General features: G+C 39.6%; 1 protein-coding gene across 2 annotated transcripts in view; it reads left to right on the top strand.

Moving 5' to 3' along the window:
- YY1 (YY1 transcription factor) overlaps positions 1–8,368 on the top strand; it is a 42,349-nt gene extending 33,981 nt beyond the window's left edge. For both annotated transcript variants that reach the window (XM_043987546.1, XM_043987547.1), the window contains 2 exons: positions 609–2,108; positions 7,795–8,368. In XM_043987546.1, coding sequence (XP_043843481.1) covers positions 609–791 — 183 coding nt within the window. In that variant the 3' untranslated portion in view covers positions 792–2,108; positions 7,795–8,368. The remainder of the gene's footprint in view (positions 1–608; positions 2,109–7,794) is intronic.
- Positions 8,369–22,382: the final 14,014 nt, after the last annotated feature.

The following is a 22,382-nucleotide window of genomic DNA, read 5'->3' as shown; positions in this document are numbered from 1 at the left end:
AGGGGAGAAAAAGGCAGTCTCCCATGAGAGGAAATCTATAGTTTTGTCTTTGTGCTATGGGTTTAGGAATATTTTGATAACTTTTCAAGAGATTATTTAAGAATTCTTTTCTGCTGTTTCTTAGTGGGATCATCATAAATTATTTATGGTTAATTAACGCAAGTACCATGTATAGCTTTGTATATTAATCTGTAGCAGTATCCTATATATGAAACTTAATATAATAAATTAATAAATGTTCTTTGGTATAAAAGGCAGATTTCAGTCCTTTGATATTTCAGTATTAGAAATTTTTATAAAGCTGCTAAGTAGCTTGGTATGATTTAGCTTCAGGGAGCTAGGTAATTCAGTATTTGGCCAGCTTGCCAAATATTCAGGCTGAATTTTAAATTAACATTCAGATTTGGCTAGCTATACACAATACAAAACAGTTCGTGATCACTAGAGTAGCTTTATAGAAGACAGTGGGCTGTAGAGGTAGAGGTATCTGATTTCCTTAAGGGAGAGTGGGCCACCCCCCAAAGAGAAGCAGAAGTTTTGCTAGCCCATCTCCCAGGTAACTGTCAAAGTTGCTGAACAGTTTTGATATGTGGTCTTTCCTCTGACAGTGCACGTTCGAAGGCTGTGGGAAGCGCTTTTCACTGGACTTCAATTTACGCACACATGTGCGAATTCATACTGGAGACAGGCCCTATGTGTGCCCCTTCGACGGCTGTAATAAGAAGTTTGCTCAGTCAACTAACCTGAAATCTCACATCTTAACACATGCTAAGGCCAAAAACAACCAGTGAAAAGAAGAGGGAAGAATATTCTCGAACTCGAGAAGCATCTTACAGGAGTATGATTGGAAATAAATATGCCTCTCCTTTGTATATTGTTTCTAGGAAAGAATTTTAAAAGAAAAAATTGAATCCTACACACCTAAAGGACATGTTTTGATAAAGTAGTAAAAATAAAAACAAAAAAAAACAAAAGAAAAAAACAAAAAAAACCTTTTAAGATGACGTTGCTAAAATGCTCTATCTTGCTCTGTAGCCCAGTTTCAAGAACACGGTGTTTTGTAAAGTGCAGCCCCAATAGGAGGCTAATTCATGAACTTGCATCAAAAAGACAATTCTTTATACGACAGTGCTAAAAATTGGACTTCTTTTCACATTCTTATAAATATGAAGCTCACCTGTTGCTTACAATTTTTTTAATTTTGTATTTTCCAAGTGTGCATATTGTACACTTCTTGGGGATATGCTTAGTAATGCTATGTGTGATTTTTTCCGGAGGTTGATAACTTTGCTTGCAGTAGATTTTCTTTAAAAGAATGGGCAGTTACATGCATACTTCAAAAGTATTTTCCTGTAAAAAAAAAGTTATATAGGTTTTGTTTGCTATCTTAATTTTGGTTGTATTCTTTGATGTTAACACATTTTGTATAATTGTATCGTATAGCTGTATTGAAATCATGTAGTATCAAATATTAGATGTGATTTAATAGTGTTAATCAATTTAAACCCATTTTAGTCACTTTTTTTGGAAAAATACTGCCAGATGCCGATGTTCCGTGTAATTTCTCTTTGCCTGTTCAGTTACAGAAAGTGGTGCTCAGTTGTAGAATGTATTGTACAGGCATTGACTTTTTATTAACACCCAGTATGTACATCCCATGTAATAGAAAGGGCAACAATAAAATAGTGGTCCTAAAGAAAGAAAATGGCAGAAAATGATCTGTAAGCACAGTCTTTTTTTTTTTTATTTTTATTTTTTTGGGTTTTTTGTTGTTATTGTTATTGTCCAGAATAATAATTCTTCTTGAGCCTCCCAGAAATTAGAAGCTAAATAAAGCTACTCAAGTTTCCTTTACTTTTGCATTCAATTACAGTGATTTGTGATGAAAGTGGTGCCTGAAATTTACAGACCATTGTATATTTAAAATCTGCCTAAAGTCAGAATAGGTCATGGACATCCTAGGTTAAGGATACTTGAGAGCTCCTCAACTCAGGATGGTTGAATTGTCGTTGGTGATGCATTTGTTCTTTCAGCACCCACCCCTGCCATGGCAAAGCCACTCAAGTGAAGCTGTGTTGACAGTGACCATCCTTATGTGCTTTGTCGAGGTAAGATATTCCCAGTGGCATTTGGGGGCTGCAGAGGGGATGGAGAAAGAGGGCGGGGTGAGGCAGTGCACAGAAGAGATTGGGTTGCTCATTACTCCAGTGAGGTTGTATGTCCAAACCATTATTTACAGCCTTGAAGTTGCCTTTAAGGTCATCAGTGAACCTTTGAGCCTTCCCTTTAATGTGTTTGTTTCTCCTGTAGAGGAATGGGCTGTTTCTAAGCCTTTGTTCCTCCCTCCAATAGAGTTTTTCAAGCTAGTTTCCCCATTGGTACCAGTCAGAGTCTCACTGAAGAACTGGTAACCTGCATGCTTCCGAATAGACAGTGAGTGCAATTTTGCAAGGTGACTATCATTAGACTGTTACAAAATTGTACTCAGGGAATATTTTACCTCTCATGTTGTAGGTATGATTATAATCTCAGAATTTTTATTCAAGGAATAAAATTACGTATCAGACACATTGAAAATATTTTTTACAAACTGCCACAATACAGTAAATTCCTTATCCAAACAGCCAGATGCTTTTTTCTATAAGTCAGTGCTTTTATGAGAGACTGAAACAAGTAAAGTAGCTGTTATCAGTGATTTCTTTATTGAAAAATAATTTTTAGGCTATATCAGGGTTAATAGATTCAGCCCATCTATCCCATCTCCTAAACTTTCTACATGTATTATCCCATACAATAATCATCACTTAGACTTTCGCAGGGCCTCAGGGTCATCATAAGTGCCTTCTGAATCGTTAAGAAAGGTTAGGTTGATTTTAGTATTTTGGTGATATATAAGAAATAACTGTGGACTAAATGGATTTAATTGTGTAATTAACATTTTGCTTCATTTATAATCATTAATTGAGCCAAGCCTGCTATCATAATACTTATTTAAACAATAGTAGTGGTTGTCAAATGGCTAGGCCCAGTAGGGTTCATGCTAGCTAGATGATTAGTGAGTACTGGAAAGAACTTTAGAAACCTATTCCAATCCACTTATTTTATAGATGAGGAAATTGAGGTCCAAAGAGAAATGACTTTCCTAAGATCACAAGTGTTCTCTTCACTTTAGGGGAAGGGATAAAAATCTCAGGCAACCACTTTTGACTCCTGAGTTGCGTGTTCTATGCCAGGTAAAAGGTTTAATATTCAATTAATCATACCAGTGGAAAGTACCTGGGCTTTCTGGTCCAGAGATGTTTGTGCTACTCCTTGTTTTGTCATATTTTTACTATGTGACCTTAAGGATATCATTTCTGCTTTCTGAATTTGAGTTTCCACATCTGTAAGACTAAGGGAGTTGGAATTTGGTATTATGTTTCTTCCAGCTTTGGAGTTCTGTGTTCCACAATCCCATTTTTCAGCCTTTCAAGATACATAGGACTTTACTGTATTTGGCAGTATGTGTAAGAAGTAAGCCCTTGGATAGATTTCTAACTTAAAACTGTGTGCTGGCACACATGATACTATGCTTTGATTACAACTGAGGCACAGAGTCCAGATCATTAATGTAATATAAAATGGTTTGTACTTTCTCTGACTGTCCTAAGGCTTATTTGTGTCTGTGTAAGGTCATCAGAATTCCAACTGAGCCACTAATTTACTTTATTCTTATGTCATAGTTACATTTTCCATTCATCAGTCCTGTAATACACTGGGATCACACTTTGACTCTGAGACCAGGTTACAGAGAGATCCATCTGCTAATTATACTCATTAGAGCTCCTTGGAAAGGGGGTCCAAGACAGGCCCATATTTATATAAAGCAAATCTCTAAGGTAGACCTTTTTTCCCTCTGTGCCTTGTTAACCCCTGGGCATGTCTTGAACCATCTTTTCCAACCAATCCTTCCTACTCTCATAGCCTCCTTTTACACTGTACTCCGTTTATTTATTTCTTTTTTTAAGGAAGTTTCATGTGGGGATTGGTAGAAACAACATACAACTTCTTTGTAAAGAGATTACAGCAACAGTTAAAAAGTGATTGACAACCTTAAAAAAGTAGTAGTTCTTTAACTGTTGATCTTGAATTGTAATGTTTAGGTTTAGGTTTATAATTTGCTAAAAATACTAAAATTGTTAAAGGGCTTCTGACAATAGATTTGGAGATTTGACTTGATTTATGATACACTCATTCATTTTCTTATGTGTAAGCAGATATAAATATACATTTCTAGGCTATGTGGCAAACTTCAGAGGCAGGTTATATTTCATCAGATGTTTATATTCTTACATTTCTGGTTGGTTCCTTTTTGGACATTTGGGGAGTCTGTCAGTCCAGAGAATTAGCCTCTTAGAAGATGACATTAAACTTCAGATAATTAGACCTCCAAAACTTAAGGAATTCAAGAAAATGATTGATGTGACTTGGCCTTTTTGCAGAAGTTTATTCTCTGGAATGATGAGAAGGGCCTTCTCTTACTGCATAAATAATAAAATGCAAGCAGTTTTGAATGAAATGGCTATGTTGCTCTACAGAGCAAGAATAGGTAGAGATCTTTTCTTATTTCTTCCTGAATGTATGCACAAGAATTTAATAAGCAAATTGATTTGTATGCAAATGATTCTAACTTTTTGGAGTACTTCAATAGAAACTCATTAAATTCTCATATGCCTAATATGTGCAGTTTAGTGTCCTAAGCCTGCTAGAGAAAGAACAGTTAGTAAGGCTGTATCCCTGTCCTCAAAAAGCTTAGTTTGTTGTGAAGAGTCACTGGGTATACAAGAGAATACAAATTAAAATATGAAAAGTGCCTAAAAGGAAGAGCTACTAAATAAAATGTGGGAAAGGTCTGTTTAAACTGTTAGAAGAGTTTACATATTTTTCTCTTTTTTTTCCTTCCTAACTAACTAACTTGGTATTTGTAGATCAAGTATAAGGTAATCTTCAACCCAACATGCCCAAATCTGTGACATTCCAAGTATATTAGGATTTGCCGAATATTTCTTAGCAAGTTTGAGACATTCGCTTTGAACACGTTTCTGAATCTTCAGCCTTTTACTGATCTAACTACTTCCACTTCAGGCTTATTCTTATCCCTACTATATTCCTGTGGCTCCTTAGGGAAGGTAGCAATATCCTAGTTTATATAATCTTTTGTGCAATATCTGGAACTTCTATCTCTGCTGACCCCCATGAAGAAAGTGATAAAGAAAAATGAAACTCAGAGGCCATAAGTAAAACATTACGCAAGTGTCAAAGTACTGAGTGACTTTTCTCTTAAAGATGCCACTTTGGCCTGGCAGCCTTTTTCATATAAGATAGGCTTTTCTCCTGGTTCCGACAGCAGCAGACCAAGGATAGGCTGTATGTCTGTGTCCCTATCCAGACTTTTACAAAACCAAGAGTGACACACAACCTAGACTGGCCAAAAAATGTTGAGTCTCCCTCTGCCGACACCTTCAATGTCATAGGGAACTTATGTACAAAGTACTGTGCTAGGTACTGGAGGGGAGATAGGCTTTAAGAGAAAATGAAAGGGACATCTCATCTAACCCCATCTTTTTTTAATTGTTGAAAGCTTTTTTTATACCACTCTTTGGATTATTGGGACAAACACCCATCATATAAATGAAAATGAGGTACAGAGAGGTAAAATGTTTTTTTCCTAGGTTACATGAGTAAAGACCTGGGATTTGAACCCAGATCCTCTTGACTCCCAGGAGACAACTCATTCACAATTATGCATTTCTATACAAAGTATATATAGTATAGGATAAAAAGCATTATAGGTACAAAGTACTTTTCTAGGGGGATTCATTTAGGGTTCGGGGCATAAAAGAATTCCTAGAGGAGGCAATATTTGTTACCTGACTTTGAAAGTATAAGAACATTCCAACAGAAGGGGCTGTAGAAAGGTAGCATTGGCCAAGGTGTAGGAGTGGTGAGGAAGCATACAGTATGCCCAAGAGATCAAGTGGTTTATTTTGGCAGAAGAGCACACACAGAAAGGAGTGATATGAATGAAGCTGGAGAGGGAAGGGCTTTGAGTACTAGGCTGAGCTGTCTAGACATTTATTAGGTGACAGGAAGTCATCAAGGGGTGACACAGCTAGGTTTATGCTTAAGGAAAGTGGCAACAAGAGATGGTTGAGAGGAGAAAGGGTGGGCACAAAAAAGCCCTGTTAGGCTGTTTGAGTGCAAATGTGAGGTAATGATCCTTCCCCCCTATATTTAGGGTGATAACCACAAGGGGAAGTCAGAATGGAAGCACTAGGGCCTTGCTTGTGTGGTTGTGTCAAGATCTGAGTACTAGATTCAGAAACTGCCTGACCCTGTTTTTTTTTTCTTTAACAGACCTTGAGATTAGCCTTTAAGGGTCTAGCCAATTACATCAAAATACACCAGGATTCCTTAGTAGTCAGAGGATTCAGTCAGCAAGCCTCAGGCATGTAAAGCTTATTGGAAGGAGCCCTGGATCTGGAAGTGAAAGGCCTGGATTTGAAACCTGACTTAGCTGCCCTGACCTTTTTTATCTTTTTTTTTTTTTTTTTGCAAGGCAATGGGGATTAAGTGACTTGCCCAGGGTCACACAGCTAGTGTCAAGTGTCTGAGGCCGGATTAGAACTCCAGTCCTCCTGAATCCAGGGCCAGTGCTCTATCCACTGTGCCACCTAGCTGCCCCAACCCCTGACCTTTTTTAAATATGGATTTAGCAAATTGTTAAATTCTTAGGTTTCTCTTGAATCTGATGGATTTCATATCTATAGATATCTATAGATACATATATATTCTCTAAATAGTCTACCCCTGAGGATAAGTTTATAATGCCTATAATAAGTGACATCTCTTTGAAAGGAAGAAAATATGTAAGTATCCACTAATGAATGTCTCAAAATCTCTGATTTCAGCCATGCAGTGGCAAGTATCATTGTATCACAAAGAGCATGTACTCAGCTTAGGCTAAGAAGACTTGTGTTTGAATCCTAGTTCCACCACTTATTTGTAAAATGGGGATGTTTGCACAACCTACCTCACAGGGTTGTTGTGAGGAAAATGCATTGTAAACCTTAAAGTGTAATGTAAATGACTTATTAGCCCTATGGGTACTCCTTCCACACTTGCAGATCCTGTAGCAGCAGGCTTTTAGGAGCTGCTGTAGCCAAAATGTTAATCACCCATTGGCAAAACCTGGTGATAAGAATGCACTTAGCTAGGCTGTTCCTCAGACGACAACACACACACACACACACACACACACACACACGTTCTAAGAACAAAAAACCTGTACCATGATAAGGCATTAGAAGACTTTAGTGAAAGACTAAAAAATGATTGCATAAAATTATATTAAATAATATATACATGCTATAGGGAGTTTGAGGTTGGGGTTTGTTTTTGTTTTTTTGATGGGGTTAGATTTTTGTTTGGGGGATTTTAGAAGTTTTTTTTTTTTACATTTCCTACTTGTTTATCTTTAATTCACTGTTAGGATCACATTTATCCTATTAAGAGAGAACTAATCACAGAAAAAGAATAAAACTTGAGAACTCAATCTGGTTTCATACATGTCCAATTTGGGGCAATTTCAGAAAACAGCTTTTGTCTAGATCCTATGTAGCAGTTCTTTGTCATTGTTTTCTAACTTAATGATATGCAAATAACGCGTGTAGTTGCATGTCTAATTATCTTGAAGCTTTAAGTCATTGAAATTCCGAACCAGAAGAAAAAATGACTGATTTTTTTTTCCCACAGCCTAAAAGGTTTCTCCTATGTTGACTACAATTCATTCTGTATAGAAGAAATTACAGGTCAAATCTGTAAAAGACAGCATTTGAATGTTGAGTGGGATCTTCATTAATTTCTATTGGATGACATTTGTGAGTGCCACATGATATGTCTGCATCAAGGAATGCACTTTTTCATTACTGAGGGAAGGGTAACTACTGAATCATTCAACTGAATTTTTTCTTCAAAATCTGGAGGCTTTTATCACCTGGAAATAGTAATGGTTTAATTAGTTAAACCAGGTCATGGAGAAATTCCATTTTTATCCACTTTCTGGTGACTTCTACAGGCCACAATTCAAGGACTCTTTTTGAGCCGTGCATCTCCTGTGCATTTTTCCTTTAAGCCATTTCTGGAATTTTCCTTGGTTTGTCATTAGCTCATAGATTGTAGCTGCAGAAATACTATATTTGAAACATCTGCATCAAGCATTCAAATGACTTTGCATCAAGAGAAGCATTTAGCTATGACTCAGTTTTAAGCATCAAGCATGTATAACCTGGCCCTATTAAAGTACAATAAAGAAAGAATGTTAAGATTTTTAAGGCCTGTAATTCTCGTTTGTTCTTTAATCATCTAATCAATATATTCATTTGTTGATAGTAATGTGGATCCAAGTACTAGAAGGGGACCTTGGGCAACTCTCAACTGAAATTTCATCTATAATGTTTCCTAAGAGGTGATCATTCAGATTCTGGTTGAAAGCCTCCAAGGATAGGCAACTCCCACTATTTTACTCAAATTTTAGAAAGCTCTAAAGTGTTAAGAATTTTTTCCCCTAATATAGAGCCAGAAATCTACCTCCATAATTTATAGAATAATGGAATTTAGGGACACAGGAATTCAAGGTAGTTAATTTCATCTACTTCCCCATTCTCTGAAATGGGAATGATCTGATTCAAGTTTAGCCTACAACTAGCTCATCTATAAAATAGGGTTAATGACAGTACCTGTCTCCCAGTATCTTGAGGGAAAAAAAGATATTTGTAAAGCTTAAAAGCCCTATAAAACTAGCACGTGGCAATTATTACTATTGTTAATATTTTACAAGTAAGGCAATTGACCTAGAGATTTAGTGACTTATCTAAGATAATCACAAGTAAATTTGTAAGTAGGAGTGCCAGAATCTGAACTCAAGTCCATTGCCTATTCCACTAGTCTCTTCCAAACCTGTCACCCTGCAATTGTCCAGTTTCCTACCCTTAGTTTAGGGTGTCTGTTTGGCAAAGAAACTCTAGCCTGATTTCCTTTATCAGTTATATCTCACAGTCAACAAATTCTTCCTTTGAGGCCAGCCTTTCCTGCTGGGTCTTAAGTTAAAAAGAAAATCATTTATTAGAAGTTAAAATCAGTTTCACTGCTAAGCTCACTTGTATGTAGATGAAAATTTCATATCTCTGTCCCATAAATCTTGTGATGTAGGATAACATGATAAAGAAAAGGGGGGGGGGCGAGGTGTGGGTCTCTCAGGTGGCCAGAGCTCATTGAGAGAGTGGTGGTCAGAAATGAAAGAAGCCATAGTACCTCTTTAGAATCTGCTTTGGTTGAAATAGCACCTGGAGTTTTACACATAGTTCTGTGTGTTTTAGAAACGGCATTGCTAAATTGGAGAATACCTCAGAGGAGGGCAACCAAGATTGACTGACATTCATGCCATCTGAACCTGAAGATATTTAGTCTGGGTAAGAGTTAAAGAGAGGGCGGCTAGGTGGCACAGTGGATAGAGCACCGGCCCTGGAGTCAGGAGTACCTGAGTTCAAATCCGGCCTCAGACACTTAACACTTACTAGCTGTGTGACCCTGGGCAGGTCACTTAACCCCAATTGCCTCACTAAAAAAATTAAAAAATAAAAAAGTTAAAGAGAGTATGACATCAGTCTTCAAATATTTAAAGCACTATCCATGTAGAAGAACTCACTTGTTCTGCTTGGCCCTCTAGGGCAGAACTAAAAGCCATGAGTAGCAAAAGGAGTGGTGAATTGCAAGAAGGCAAAATCAGGCTTAATTAATAGGAAGAATTTCCTAACAAATAGAGTGAACAGGTTGGAATAGGTTGGGGGTGGGGGGTGCCGTTTCCTCTTCATGAAAGAGTAGGATACGACTGAAATAACTGAAAAAATCCCCAGTATGTAGCACATGGTAAGAGATTAATAAATGCTAATAGTCAACATTTATTAATCTCTTACCATTTTTAGCATGATCCTATTTGAGGTTTTCTTGGCAAAGATACTGGACTGGTTTGCCAGTTCCCTCTCCAGCTCATTTTCATAGATGAGAGAACTGAGGTTTAGTGACTTGCCCAGGGTCATAGAGCTAATAAGTGTCTGAGACCAGATTTGAATTCAGGAAGATGAGCTTTCCTGAGTCCAGATTCTCTACTGTAATCACTGTACCACCTATCTGTCCCGTGTGCTGAGTTTACAAATACTCTTTTTTAAAGTACCCCTTCCCTCAAAGAGCTTACAATCTAATACACCACACAAAGTTGAAAAGAGGAGGAAGAGAAGGCATGTGATAAAGTCAGAGATGTCCCAGATTAGTGTAGGCAGGTGAGAAATGACCAAAACATTGTAAGGGAGATTATTGATTGGGTATGAATTGAATTTGATTATTGAAATCTCTGAGGTTCCCTTCCTCAATTCTGAAATTCTGACACTTCATAGATGCTCCATCAAAATCAGTTTCTTTTTCCTGGAGAAACTGAAGAAAATGTTTTTCAATTAAGTGTAAAATACCAAAATTATTTCATATCATGTTAAATTAATAATTGCTCCCAAGGGGCAGCTAGGTGGCGCAGTGGATAGAGCACTGGCCCTGGAGTCAAAAGGACCTGAGTTCAAATCCAGCCTCACTCTTAAACACTTACTGGCTGTGTAACCCTAGGCAAGTCACTTAACCCCAATTGCCTCACCAAAAAATAATAATAATAATTGTTGCTCCTTGATCTATATGGTTCCTTATTTTAATGGATGCATCAGGTAAAAAAGGAATGCTGAGAAGGCAAATATAGCAGAGCATAAATAACTCTGTTGGTCCAGGATGAATGAAAGGCCTGGTGGTGTTGCCTAGCAAGGACATTTTTTTATTTTTTTATTTTTTATTTTTAATGTAATTATGGTGCATATTTGGATTGTTTTTATCGAAGGAATATATAGCAATACAGAGTGATAGAGAGCAGAGCAGAGGCACAATCACTAGCCTGGAATTTGTTGTTGCAGTTGTTTCATTCTTACCTGACTCTCCCTGCCCCATTTGGGATTTTCTTAGCAAAGACACTAAAGGAGTTTGCTATTTCTTTCTCCAGCTCATTTTGCAGATGAGAAAATTTAGGCAAACAGGGTGAAGTGAGTTTTCCAGGGTCATACAGCTAGTAAGTGAGGCTGGATTTGAACTCAGGAAGAGGAGTTTTACAGTCCCAGTGCTCAGTCCATTGTGCCACCTAACTGCCCAGCCTGGGAAACCCAGCTCTGCCACTACCTAGTAGTGTGTGACCCTGGGAAAAATCACTCCCCTTCTCTCAGTTTCCATTTAATCTAAAATGAATAGGTTAATCGCTTATGTTTATATGATGTTTTACAGTTTATCTCATTTGATCCTAAAGAAAAACAGGGCAGGAATTATTAACCCCAGATTACACAAAGTGTCATAAGTGAGGACTTCAACCCAAAGAAAGGTCCCTTTCAGCTATAACAACCTAGTATAACTTGGGAGTCAAGATTGAATTTAGGGTCAGGAATCTTGTGGTCTCAATGTCTTCTGTGCAATGATAAAGTTAGTGAAGGCAGCTCTAAGTCCTATAAGAATACACTCAGATTCTAAGGTCCCTTACTCCTAAAATTTTGCTACTTTCATTTATTCAACAAACAAATGTTCATCCAGCTAGGCATGCATTCCATAGCCTGTGGTTCTAATAGCCCTTGCTGCTAGAACAGTCATTGAAATGCCAGGTATTGACCAACTTGGTAGTGTGAGCCTGTAGTCCTTGTTACAAGGGAGGCTGTTGCCAGTGTCTGGCTTGAGTTCAGTAGCTTGGAGCTGCAGTAGGGCTAAAGTTGATTGGGTGTCCATAGTAAGTCCTGCACCAACTTGGTGGGTTTCTGGGAGTGAGGGAAGGGTCGGGGGTGGGGGGCAGGGACACGGATGGATGGAGATAGAATGGTGGAATCACCAAGCTAATGTTTTAGGAGTGAACTGGCCCAGATCAGAAACAGCAGGCCAAAGCCTCCATGCCAATCAGCTCGTAAAAGGACACTGAACTTACAGCCTGGAAGAGAAAGGAGGGAGATCCAGGTCTCCAAAAAAATTAAGTAAATAAAATATTTAAAGTCACCATTATAATACCCTGAAGAATGAGTTTTCTATAATTACTTTCTAAGTCTTTAGACAACTTTGGGAGTTGTCAGTTCTGTTAAAAAAAAAAAACCAAATAGCTCCCTAGGGGTATGGTTTTCTAGGGGATGGGGCATGAGAAAACTCTGACTCTTGTAACTAGCAATATTTCGGTTTTGAGTATTTCCCTCCTTTATTAGCACTGAAGGGAAGTCGTACTGGCCGTAAACCTTCAGGATATTTTTATTTGGGTTTGAATAGAGAGAACCAAGAGAGCCAAGGCCTGCTGAGAGGGTTGGCCTCTAGTGTCCAGAAATTTCAAACTACCAGGAATTGAAAGAAAGCTCACCTTCTAAAAGAGTTGAGAATGTTGATATTTTTTGTGGCAAAGTTGGCCAGAGCTGTAAAGCTAGAAATTTCTAGCTCATGGGGCAAATTCAGCACCAGCATTGTTGCTGATCACATTCTGATCGTGTCCTGGATCTCCATGCTAAACAACATAACGCAGACAATTCACCCTGGTTAAGGACAGTCATGCCAATATGACAGTATAGGAAGATGGACTTTGACAGCAATGACATGCAGGTTTGGTGGCCTAAGGCCAGGTAAAAGTGGAGATGGAGAAGGTCATGCCAGGCAGCCTGAGCCTTGATTATGCAGCAAGGCAGGAAGAAAGCATGCTCCCCTCCTCCAAGGTCTGCCTCCTGTATCAAAAGCCCAATCAGTCACCTGGTGTTAATTATGACTCTCTTGGCAGCTTCAAACGCCCTGCAAAAAGCTATGGATACCATGATTCCAAAATACTTGTGATGAAGAATGTTAGCCATTTGCTGATTGGGAACCTTGTTTTTTGACTTGGCCTATGTGGGAATCTGTTTTTCCTAACTATACCTATATGTTCCCTCAACCCTCAGGGAGGGGAGAGAGAGGAAAGCATGAAAGAAAAATGCTTGTGGAGTTAAGACATAAATAATTCAAAGGCAAATAAGTTAAACTATTTTTTTTTCAAAGCTATGGTGCCTTCTGACTCACGAAGCTTTGTGCCTAGCACCTAATAAACACTCAGTAAATGTTAATTGATTGATTGGTTGATTGATTATAGGGGTCAGAAGAACTTTTTGCTCTTGCTGTAATTCCTGAAAGGTAGAAAACTCTAAATGAAATTAAGTTCATAAGCTTGGGTCGAAAGGGAATATATTATGCTTTGAGCCTAGATACCCCAAAATACCTATGGACATTATTAGTTCTCCAGCTAAAGTTAATATCCATTTAATCCAAATATTCCAGTGTACTAATTCTACTTCCAATCTGCCCAAATCAATTCTTTCTTCCTTGGTTTCTTTGTTAAATGGGGAAGCAAAATAAGGTCATAATTTGGGGGGGGGCAGCTAGGTGGTGCAGTAGATAGATCAGGAGCCCTGGATTCAGGAGGACCTGAGTTCAAATCCAGCCTCAGACACTTGACACTAGTTGTGTGACCCTGGGCAAGTCACTTAACCCTCATTGCCCCCCCCCCGAAAAAAAAAACCCCGAACAAATTGGGGGGGGGTGAACTTAGAGATCACCTAAAGACATTTGGCACCCTTATTGTATCAGAGGAATAAACAAAGGTTCAGAGGGAAAGTAATTTTCCCAAGGTCACAAACATGGCATTGGGCAAAGGCAAGACTCAAATGCAGGTTCCTTTCACTTTGTTTAAGTGATAGCCTTTTGTCATTTCTGAAGACACTCCTACTATCCTGTCCTCTCAGTATCCCCAAATCTAGTGAGCCTTCCCTTGAAATGGAGAGAAACCTAAGCAAAACCAGTGGATACAGAGATTGCATCCCATTCCCTTTATATTAATTAGGGCACTTAAATTTTTTTCTCTCTCCCAAGGGGAAGGCTCACACCCTCACTAACTTATTTTTTTTTTCAATTATGTTTTTGTTTTTTGTTTTGTTTTGTGAGGAAGGCTCACACCCTAACTTTTTTTTTTTGGAATTATGTTTTGTTTTGTTTTGTGAGGCAATTGGGGTTAAGTGACTTGCCCAGGGTCACACAGCTAGTAAGTGTTAAGTGTCTGAAGTCACATTTGAACTCAGGTCCTCCTGACTCCAGGGCTGGTGCTCTATCCACTGCACCACCTAGCTGCCCCCCTCACTAACTTTTGAAACACCTCATGCATGTGTGGGTATGTATGTGTGTCTATGTGTGTCCCTCATCTCTCACTCCTTATTACATAATAGCATTCATATAGCACTTTGAAGGTTTGCAAAGTACTTTGTTATCTCATTTGATCCACAATAACCTTTTGAAGTAGGTGCTATTTTTACCCCCATTTGACCAGACCAGTGTCACACAGCAAGGTCTCCTTGAATCTAAGTCAGCTCTACCCACTATGGCACCTAGTTGCCAATAATGTTTTATTATATTCATAACCATAGTTTGTTCTTCTGGTTCTGGTCATCTCACTCATCATCAGCCCACACAAGACCCTCCAGGTTTCTCTGAACTCCTCCTGCTCATCGTTTCTTACAGCACAATAGTATTCCATTGTATTCATATACCACAACTTGTCCAGTCATTCCCCAATTGATGGGCACCCCCTCAACTTCCAATTCCTTGCCACCACATAAAGAGCAGCTATAAATATTTTTGTACATGTGGGTCCCTTTCCCCTTTCCATGATTTCTTTGGGCAAAAGACCCAGAAGTGGTATTGCTTTGTCAAAGGGTATGCACAGCTTTATCACCCTTTGGGCATAATTCCAAATTGCTCTCCAGAATGGTTGGATCAGTTCACAGCTCCACCAACAATGCATCAGTGTTCCAATTTTCCCACAGCTTCTCCAACATTTATTATTTTCCTTTTTTGTCATTTTAGCCAATCTGATAGGTGTCAGGTGGTACCTCAGAGTTGTTTTAATTTGCATCTCTCTAATCATTAGAGATTTAGAGCATTTTTTCCTATGGGAATAGATAGCTTTGGTTTCTTCATCAGAAAACTGCCTGTTCATATCCTTTGACCATTTCTCAATTGGGGAATGGCTTGGATTCTTATAAATTTGATTTAGTTCCCTATATATTTTAGAGATGAGGCCTTTATCAGAAGTACTGGCCACAATATGTTGGTATCTTGTGTCTTTAATCTCCTTGGGATATGTGTTCAGTAGTTTGTAGTCCAGTGTGGCAAAAGGCATTGTTTTGTCCATGACACCATACAAAAAAGCATTGCATGGAGTTAAGGTGGCTTGGGTTGTGATTTCAGTTCAGATACTATCTTGCTGTGTGAATCGGGGCAATTCAGTTCAACTTTCTTGTTATTGTTCAGTCATGGCAGACTCTTTGTGACCCCATGTGGTGTTTTCTTGGCAAAGATACAGGAGTGGTTTGCCATTTCCTTCTCTAGCTCATTTTACAGATGAGGAAACTGAGGCAAACAGGTGAAATGACCTGCCCGCAGTCACACAGCTAGCCTAAGGTCAGGTTTGAACTCAGACCTTCCTTACTCCCAGCTGGTTCTTTATCCACCGTTCCATCTAGCTGCCCCTTTCTAAGCTTCAGTTAATTCTTTTATCAGAAGAGTCTATAACAATGTTTTTAATTTAACTACCAATTTTCCAATCTGGAAAGCTCTTTTTTTAAAAAAAGGTTTCATCGATGTCTTTTATTTTTATACTATTATCATTTCTCCATTACTTCCCCTCCCCATCACATTGTACTCTGTAAAGAAAATTATTAAGACCAACAGACATAGCAGTTTGATCTCGTAGTACATACCACATCTCACGTCCATAATCTACCATGTCTTTACTGAAAGGAGGGCATGAATATTGTCATGGGCTTTTTTTTTTTTTAGTCTTTGTATCCCCCTGGTGCTTAGCACAATACTTGTTGATTGATCATCAGTTTTCCAGGGCTATCTCAGCCATTCTATTTAATCAGACTTTCACTGCCCTTTTCTGTTGCTATTATTTGCATTGTTATAGGCATTTTTCCTATTATTCTGATATTCTGCCTGCTTGATTCTTTTTTTTTTTTGGTGAGGCAATTGGGGTTATGTGACTTGCCCAAGGTCACACAGCTAGTAAGTGTCAAGTGTCTGAGGCCAGATTTGAACTCAGGTCCTCCTGACTCCAGGGCCGGTGCTCTATCCACTGCGCTACCTAGCTGCCCCTTGCCTGCTTGATTCTGCATGAATTCTTCCATGTTTCTCTAAATTCCTCATTTTTATCACTTCTTACAGTGCAATACTATTCCATTAGGTTCACTGAGCACAGTTTGTGCAGCCCTTTCTCAGTTGATAGGCAGCCATTTTGTTTCCAGGTTTTCTGTTGCCAGAAAAAGTGCTTCTGTGACTCTATGAAGGGAGGAAAAGAAGAGACTAAGCATTTCTAAAGTATTGTACCTACTATGTGCCAGGCAATATGCTAAGAGCTTTTCAAATGTTATCTCATTGGATCTTCACAATAACCCTGAGAGGTAGATACTCTTATCATTCCCATTTTACAGTTCTGGAAACTAAGAGAAACAGAAGTTAAGTGACTTGCCCAAGGTTTCACAGAAGTGCCTTCACATAAAAATATAGTGACTGCAGCTTAGTAAGTGCTAAAAGCAATAGGTCTGTTTATGTGGCTTGTTTAAAGGAAGGCCTAAAAGGGAAGAGCATGTATCTTAATTGGAGACACCTAAAGCAATCAAGAGACAGAGACAAAAAACAAGGGAAAGGCACTAGGGCACACTAATGATCCCTACTAAGGTGGGACCAATAAATCCCTCCAATCTAGGACAGCCCTATAGCCTTCTCAAAATGGGACTAAATCCCACAAACTAGGAAAGACGCCTGACCTTCCTGTCACAAGGACCCCTGAGGGATAGGGAAGGGATACAATCAGAAAACCGTAGAAATGATGGCCTTCGAGCCATGGTGGGAAGAGGGAGTCCATAATGGGCCAGGACTTCTCACTCCATGCTTCAAGGCAGCTCCAGCATCATGCAGCTCCATGGATCAGGGTGGCTTGGGCTAGACAGAATCAGGATTGTTCTAGGTAGAGACCTAGTGTTTGTTATACTTTTTGTTTGTTTGGTTGTTTGTTTGTTTGGGTTTTTGCAGGGCAATGAGGGTTAAGTGACTTTCCCAGGGTTACACAGCTAGTAAATATCAAGCGTCTGACTCTGGATTTAAACTCAGGTCCTCCTGAATCCAGGCTGGTGCTTTATTCACTGAACCACCTAGCTGCTCTCAGTCGCTATACTTTTTTTTTTTTAAATAAGAGAAGGGTCATATGTGTTTATTGGGTTTTGTTTTTGTTTTTCGAGGCAATGGGGGTTAAGTGACTTGCCCAGGGTCACACAGCTAGTAAATGTCATGTGTCTGAGGCCAGATTTGAACTCAGGTCCTCCTGAATCCAGGGCCGGTGCTTTATCCCCTGCACCACCTAGCTGCCCCAGTTGTTATACTTTTAATAAGCCTTGTAGTAAAATTAGCACATACCCATGTCTCTCTGCGTACCCTCCCCCCACCGAAAAAACCCTCACGTGATTCTTCCATCCCCACAACTATTGTCCTGTGTCTCTTCTGCCCTTCACAGGTAAACTCAAAAAATGGCTTCTGACATCCCACTGAAACTGTCAAAGTCACTAATGATCTCTTAGTTGTCAAACCTAACAGCCTTTTCTCAATCTTCACTCTCCCTGACCTCTCTGCAGCCTTTGACACTGTTGATCACTCTCTCCTCAATTATCTCTTCACTCTAGGTTTTCAGGACACCACTCTCTCCTGGCTCTCCTCCTGCCTAGCTGCCCTCTCCTCTGTTTTCCTTTGTTGGATCCTCCTCCTCACGGCCTCTAACTGTAGGTGTTCCTCAAAGTTCTATCCTGGGCCTTCTCTTCTCCCTCTATTCTACTTCACTTGGTGACCTCATCAGCTCCCATGGATTTAATTGCCATCTCTATGATAATCCTCAAATCTATTTATCCTGTCCAAACCTCTCTGACCTCTAATTTCCTATCTCCAACTGCCTTTCAGATTTCTTGAATTGGATATCCAGCAGACAGACATCTTAAACTCATTATGTCCAAAACAGCACTCATTATCTTTCCCCCATAAACCTTCTCTATTCTTGTAGGGGCAACACCATCCTCCCAGTTCCTCAGACCTGAATCCTAGGAATCATACTCAATTCCTCACTATCTCTCACACAGAGATCCAAGCTGTTGCCAAGGCCTGTCAATTTCACCTTTGCAACATCTCTCAAAGATGCCTCCTTGTCCCCTCTGACAGTGTCACCACTTTAGTGGTAGTAGCTCTCATCACCTCAGACTTGTTTTACTGCATTAGCCTGCTGGTAGGGGCTGCCTGCCCCATGGCTCTCTCCACTCCAGTCCCTTCAGCTACTTAAAGTCATTTGCCTAAAGCAGAGCTTCTTAAACTTTTTCTACTCTCAACATCTTTTTGCCCAAGAAATTTTTATGCAACCCTAGCTATATAGGTATATGAACTATGTATATTGTGATGTTTAAAATCTAAATTGTGGTCGCCTTAAATCAGAAGCTTCAGCACCAGTCTTTGGGCATTAAACATTTATTAAAGCATACAGGTATTCACATGGAGCTCAGAAAGTTAAGAAAAGGCTTATCTAGCATAGAGTTCCAGCCTGGTTGGATTCTTCCTGAAGTCCTCCTCCACGAGCCTGCTTTAATCAGGAACTCTCTAGCAAGCTGATTGTGGAAGCTTTTTATAGGTCTGGAACAGAGGCGGTCCTTACACACTGCTTCAAGGTGATTGATTGGTTGGTGTCATCCAAATCCATTGGCTTTGAATGTGTCCTCAAGTTGAGTTCACAGTCTAGCTCCTGAGAACAATACCTTCTTAAGGGATAGCCAGGTGTGATTACAATCCAATTAACTTGAAGTAGGCTTAATCAGCAGTCAATTACTCTCACTTGATTCAATCAGTATAGATTAATCTCCAGGTGGGTCTTTGAGTATCTGCTAAATCCCATTACTTCATCACAATATGTATCAAATATTTACTGCCAAATTTTTCACAACCTCCACATTCATCCTCACAACCCCCATGGGATCGAGACCCACATTTTAAGAAGCTTTGGCCTAAAGCTCAGGTATATCATGTCACCTCCCCCTTACTCAAAAAACTCCATTGGTTCCTATGACCTCCAGGACCAAATATAAAATGCTCCTTCTGGTATTCAAGGCCCTTCATAACCTGGTTCCCCTCCCTTAAGCCCTGCCCCCAGCTTTTTATACTTTGTTCCCCCTCACTGGCCTTTTGATTGTTCCTTGAACTAGACACCCCAGTTCTTGGCTCCAGGCATTTTCTCTGGCTGTCCATCATGCCTGGAATCTCTGTTTCATTTTGACCACCGACCTTCTTAGCTTTCTTTAAGTCCTAACTAAAATCCCAGCTTTTACTGGAAATGTTCTCCAAACCCTCTTAATTCCAGTGCCTTCCCTCTATTAGTTATTTCTTGTTTATCCTGTATAGAGCTTGATTTGTGTATATTTGTTTGCATATTATCTGCTCTGATAGATTGTAAGCTCCTTAGATCAGGAACTGTCTTTTGCCTTTTGTTTTCTTCTCCTTTTTTTTTTTTTGGTCTTCTGTCTTTTTGTGCCCCCAGAGCTTAGCACCGTGTCTGGCACACTGTACTCAAGCTTAACAAATATTGATTGATTGATTGATTGATTGATTATCTCTCCAAAGCTTCTTGTCATTGAATTCTCTGGGGTCAATCATAACAAATCTTATTTAGAGGCAGCTAGGTGGTACAGTGGTTAGAGTGCTAGGTCTGGAATGAAGAAGACCTGAGTTCAAATCCAGCCTGGAATACTTATTAGGCGTATGTTCTTTGGTAAGTCACTTAACCTTTGTCTACCTCAGTTTCTTCAACTGTAAAATGGGATTATTAATAGCACCTCCTTCCAAGGGGTATTGTGAAGATCAAATAAAAAAATTTTTTTTTTGGCGGGACAGTGAGGGTTAAGTGACTTGCCCAGGGTCACACAGCTAGTAAGTGTCAAGTGTCTAAGGCTAAATTTGAACTCAGGTCCTCCTGAATTCAGGGCTGGTGCTTTATCCACTGCACCACCTAGCTGCCCCCTAAAATATTATTTGTAAAGTGTTTAGCACACAGCATTTAACCTGGCCCACAGCAGGAACTTAACATGTTTGCTTCTTACTTTCCTATCAGGAAATTTACCATCTGATTGGAGAATATTACATTTTCCACATTCTCTCTCTCTTTTTTTTTTTTTTTTTGGTGAGGCAATTGGGGTTAAGTAACTTACCCAGGGTCACACAAGCTAGTAAGTATCAAGTATCTGAGGCCAGATTTGAACTCAGGTCCTCCTGACTTCAGGGCCGGTGCTCTATCCACTGAGCCACCTAGCTGCCCCTACATTCTCCACATTCAAAAGAATGATACAAAAAATGGTACAAGGTAGAAAGTGAAGGACTGGGAGACTGAGAAAGGGGAAGTGATTTATCCAAGTTCAGTCGGGTGATAGCCACAACTAGATTCTTGGTTCTCCCTGACCTGTGTACTTTCTACTATATCACATTGCTCCACCATGCAAAAAGAAAAAAGAAAAAGGGAGGGGGCAGGGTTTAAAGATGTAGGCTCAACATCTAACTTTCCCTTTTATATCCTGTTACAGATACAGTGTCCACAAAAGAAATGTGGGCTATTAATACTTTCAGCCTGTCACAGGGGAAAGATGGGGGTCCTTAGGTATTCCTCAATAGTTACACTCTCACACAACATCCAATTAGAATTAGGTCTTTTATTTGACACTAGAGAAAGTGACCAAGTGAAAAGTCAAAGAGTTCACCCCTGGGAAACATTCTCCTCTGCGAACAGAGAGAAGGCAAAAAATTTTATAGAGGATAAAACAGGAAAGTTCCCTTTTGGGGTGGGGTGGGGAAAGCTTGGAGGCCTGTCATATTCCTAAGAGTCAAGGGGAATTTTTTTGATAGTCTTGAGCTTAGGGGTTTTCTCTGTATCCTAGCTCAGGTCAGGTAGTAGCCATGCCTAATTGACTTCCCTGCTGTACAATTTTATCTCCACTTACTTCTTAGGTGTGTCCACTCTGATATCTAGTTGGTCAATCTTGATTCCTCAATATGTCTGTCCTGTTATCTGGACATCTTTGGTTTTGCTTCTCACAAGAGAAACTTCTTCTGGTTTATCCTAAGCCCCATGTCAAGCCCCTAGTTCTTGATTCTCCTGGCTTACTTTTTTGCTGGTTGAAGTTCTGACCTACAGAAGCATAGGCAGATGGTTTTACTTACATTATGCACTCAGGAATGCTTCTGATTAACTTCTGGTGGAATAGTGAAAAGGTAGCCCAGCAGGAGCAGAGAGTTTTGGTAGGAAGCAATAAGAGACAAATTTGGCAGATAAGATTAGATTTATTTTTACTTGGTCCCAGAGGGCAAAACTAGAACCAAGGGGTGGGAGTTATAAGGATACATATTTTGACTCATTAAGTTACATACCATCCTAACAATTACTTGTCAATGGTCCCACAACCAGGAAGGGCAGAGCCATGATTAAAACCTAAGTTTCTGTATTTCTAGGGAAGATAGTGAGCTTCCTGGAGCTCTTTGGACATTTGTTTGTCCTTCCTTCTAGAAGAGGACCATGACATTAGGAGGGCTGTGCTAGGTCACTAACCTCACTCTCTTTCCTCCAGAGTCATCTGGGTCCAGTGGCAAGGTATAGATCAGGATGACTGAAGATGGCCCGGATGTTTTTAATTTTTTAAAAAATTTTTATTGTTTTTTGCTGGGCAATAAGGGTTGTGACTTGCCCAGGGTCACACAGCTAGTAAGTGTCAAGTATCTGAGGCTGGATTTGAACTCAGGTCCTCCTGAATCCAGGGCCAGTGCTTTATCCACTGTGCCACCTAGCTGCCCCTCCTGGATGTTTTTAAAGGTAATTGGGGTTAAGTGACTTGTCTGTCCATGGTCACACAGCTAGTAGATATCTAAGGTGAGATTTGAACTCAGATCCTCCTGGGCCAGTGCTCTATTCACTGCACCACCTAAACAGAGGTTGGCTGACCATTTCTTTTTTTGTTTTTGTTTTTGTTTTGTTTTTTGGTAAGGCAGTTGGGGTTAAGTGACTTGCCCAGGGTCACACAGCTAGTAAGTGTTAAGTGTCTGAGGCTGGATTTGAACTCAGGTCCTCATGAATCCAGGGCCGGTGCTTTATCCACTGC

Source organism: Dromiciops gliroides, chromosome 2 (assembly GCF_019393635.1).
Source record: "Dromiciops gliroides isolate mDroGli1 chromosome 2, mDroGli1.pri, whole genome shotgun sequence".
Classification (NCBI taxonomy): domain Eukaryota; kingdom Metazoa; phylum Chordata; class Mammalia; order Microbiotheria; family Microbiotheriidae; genus Dromiciops; species Dromiciops gliroides.
This window is presented reverse-complemented; position numbering and strand designations above follow the sequence as displayed.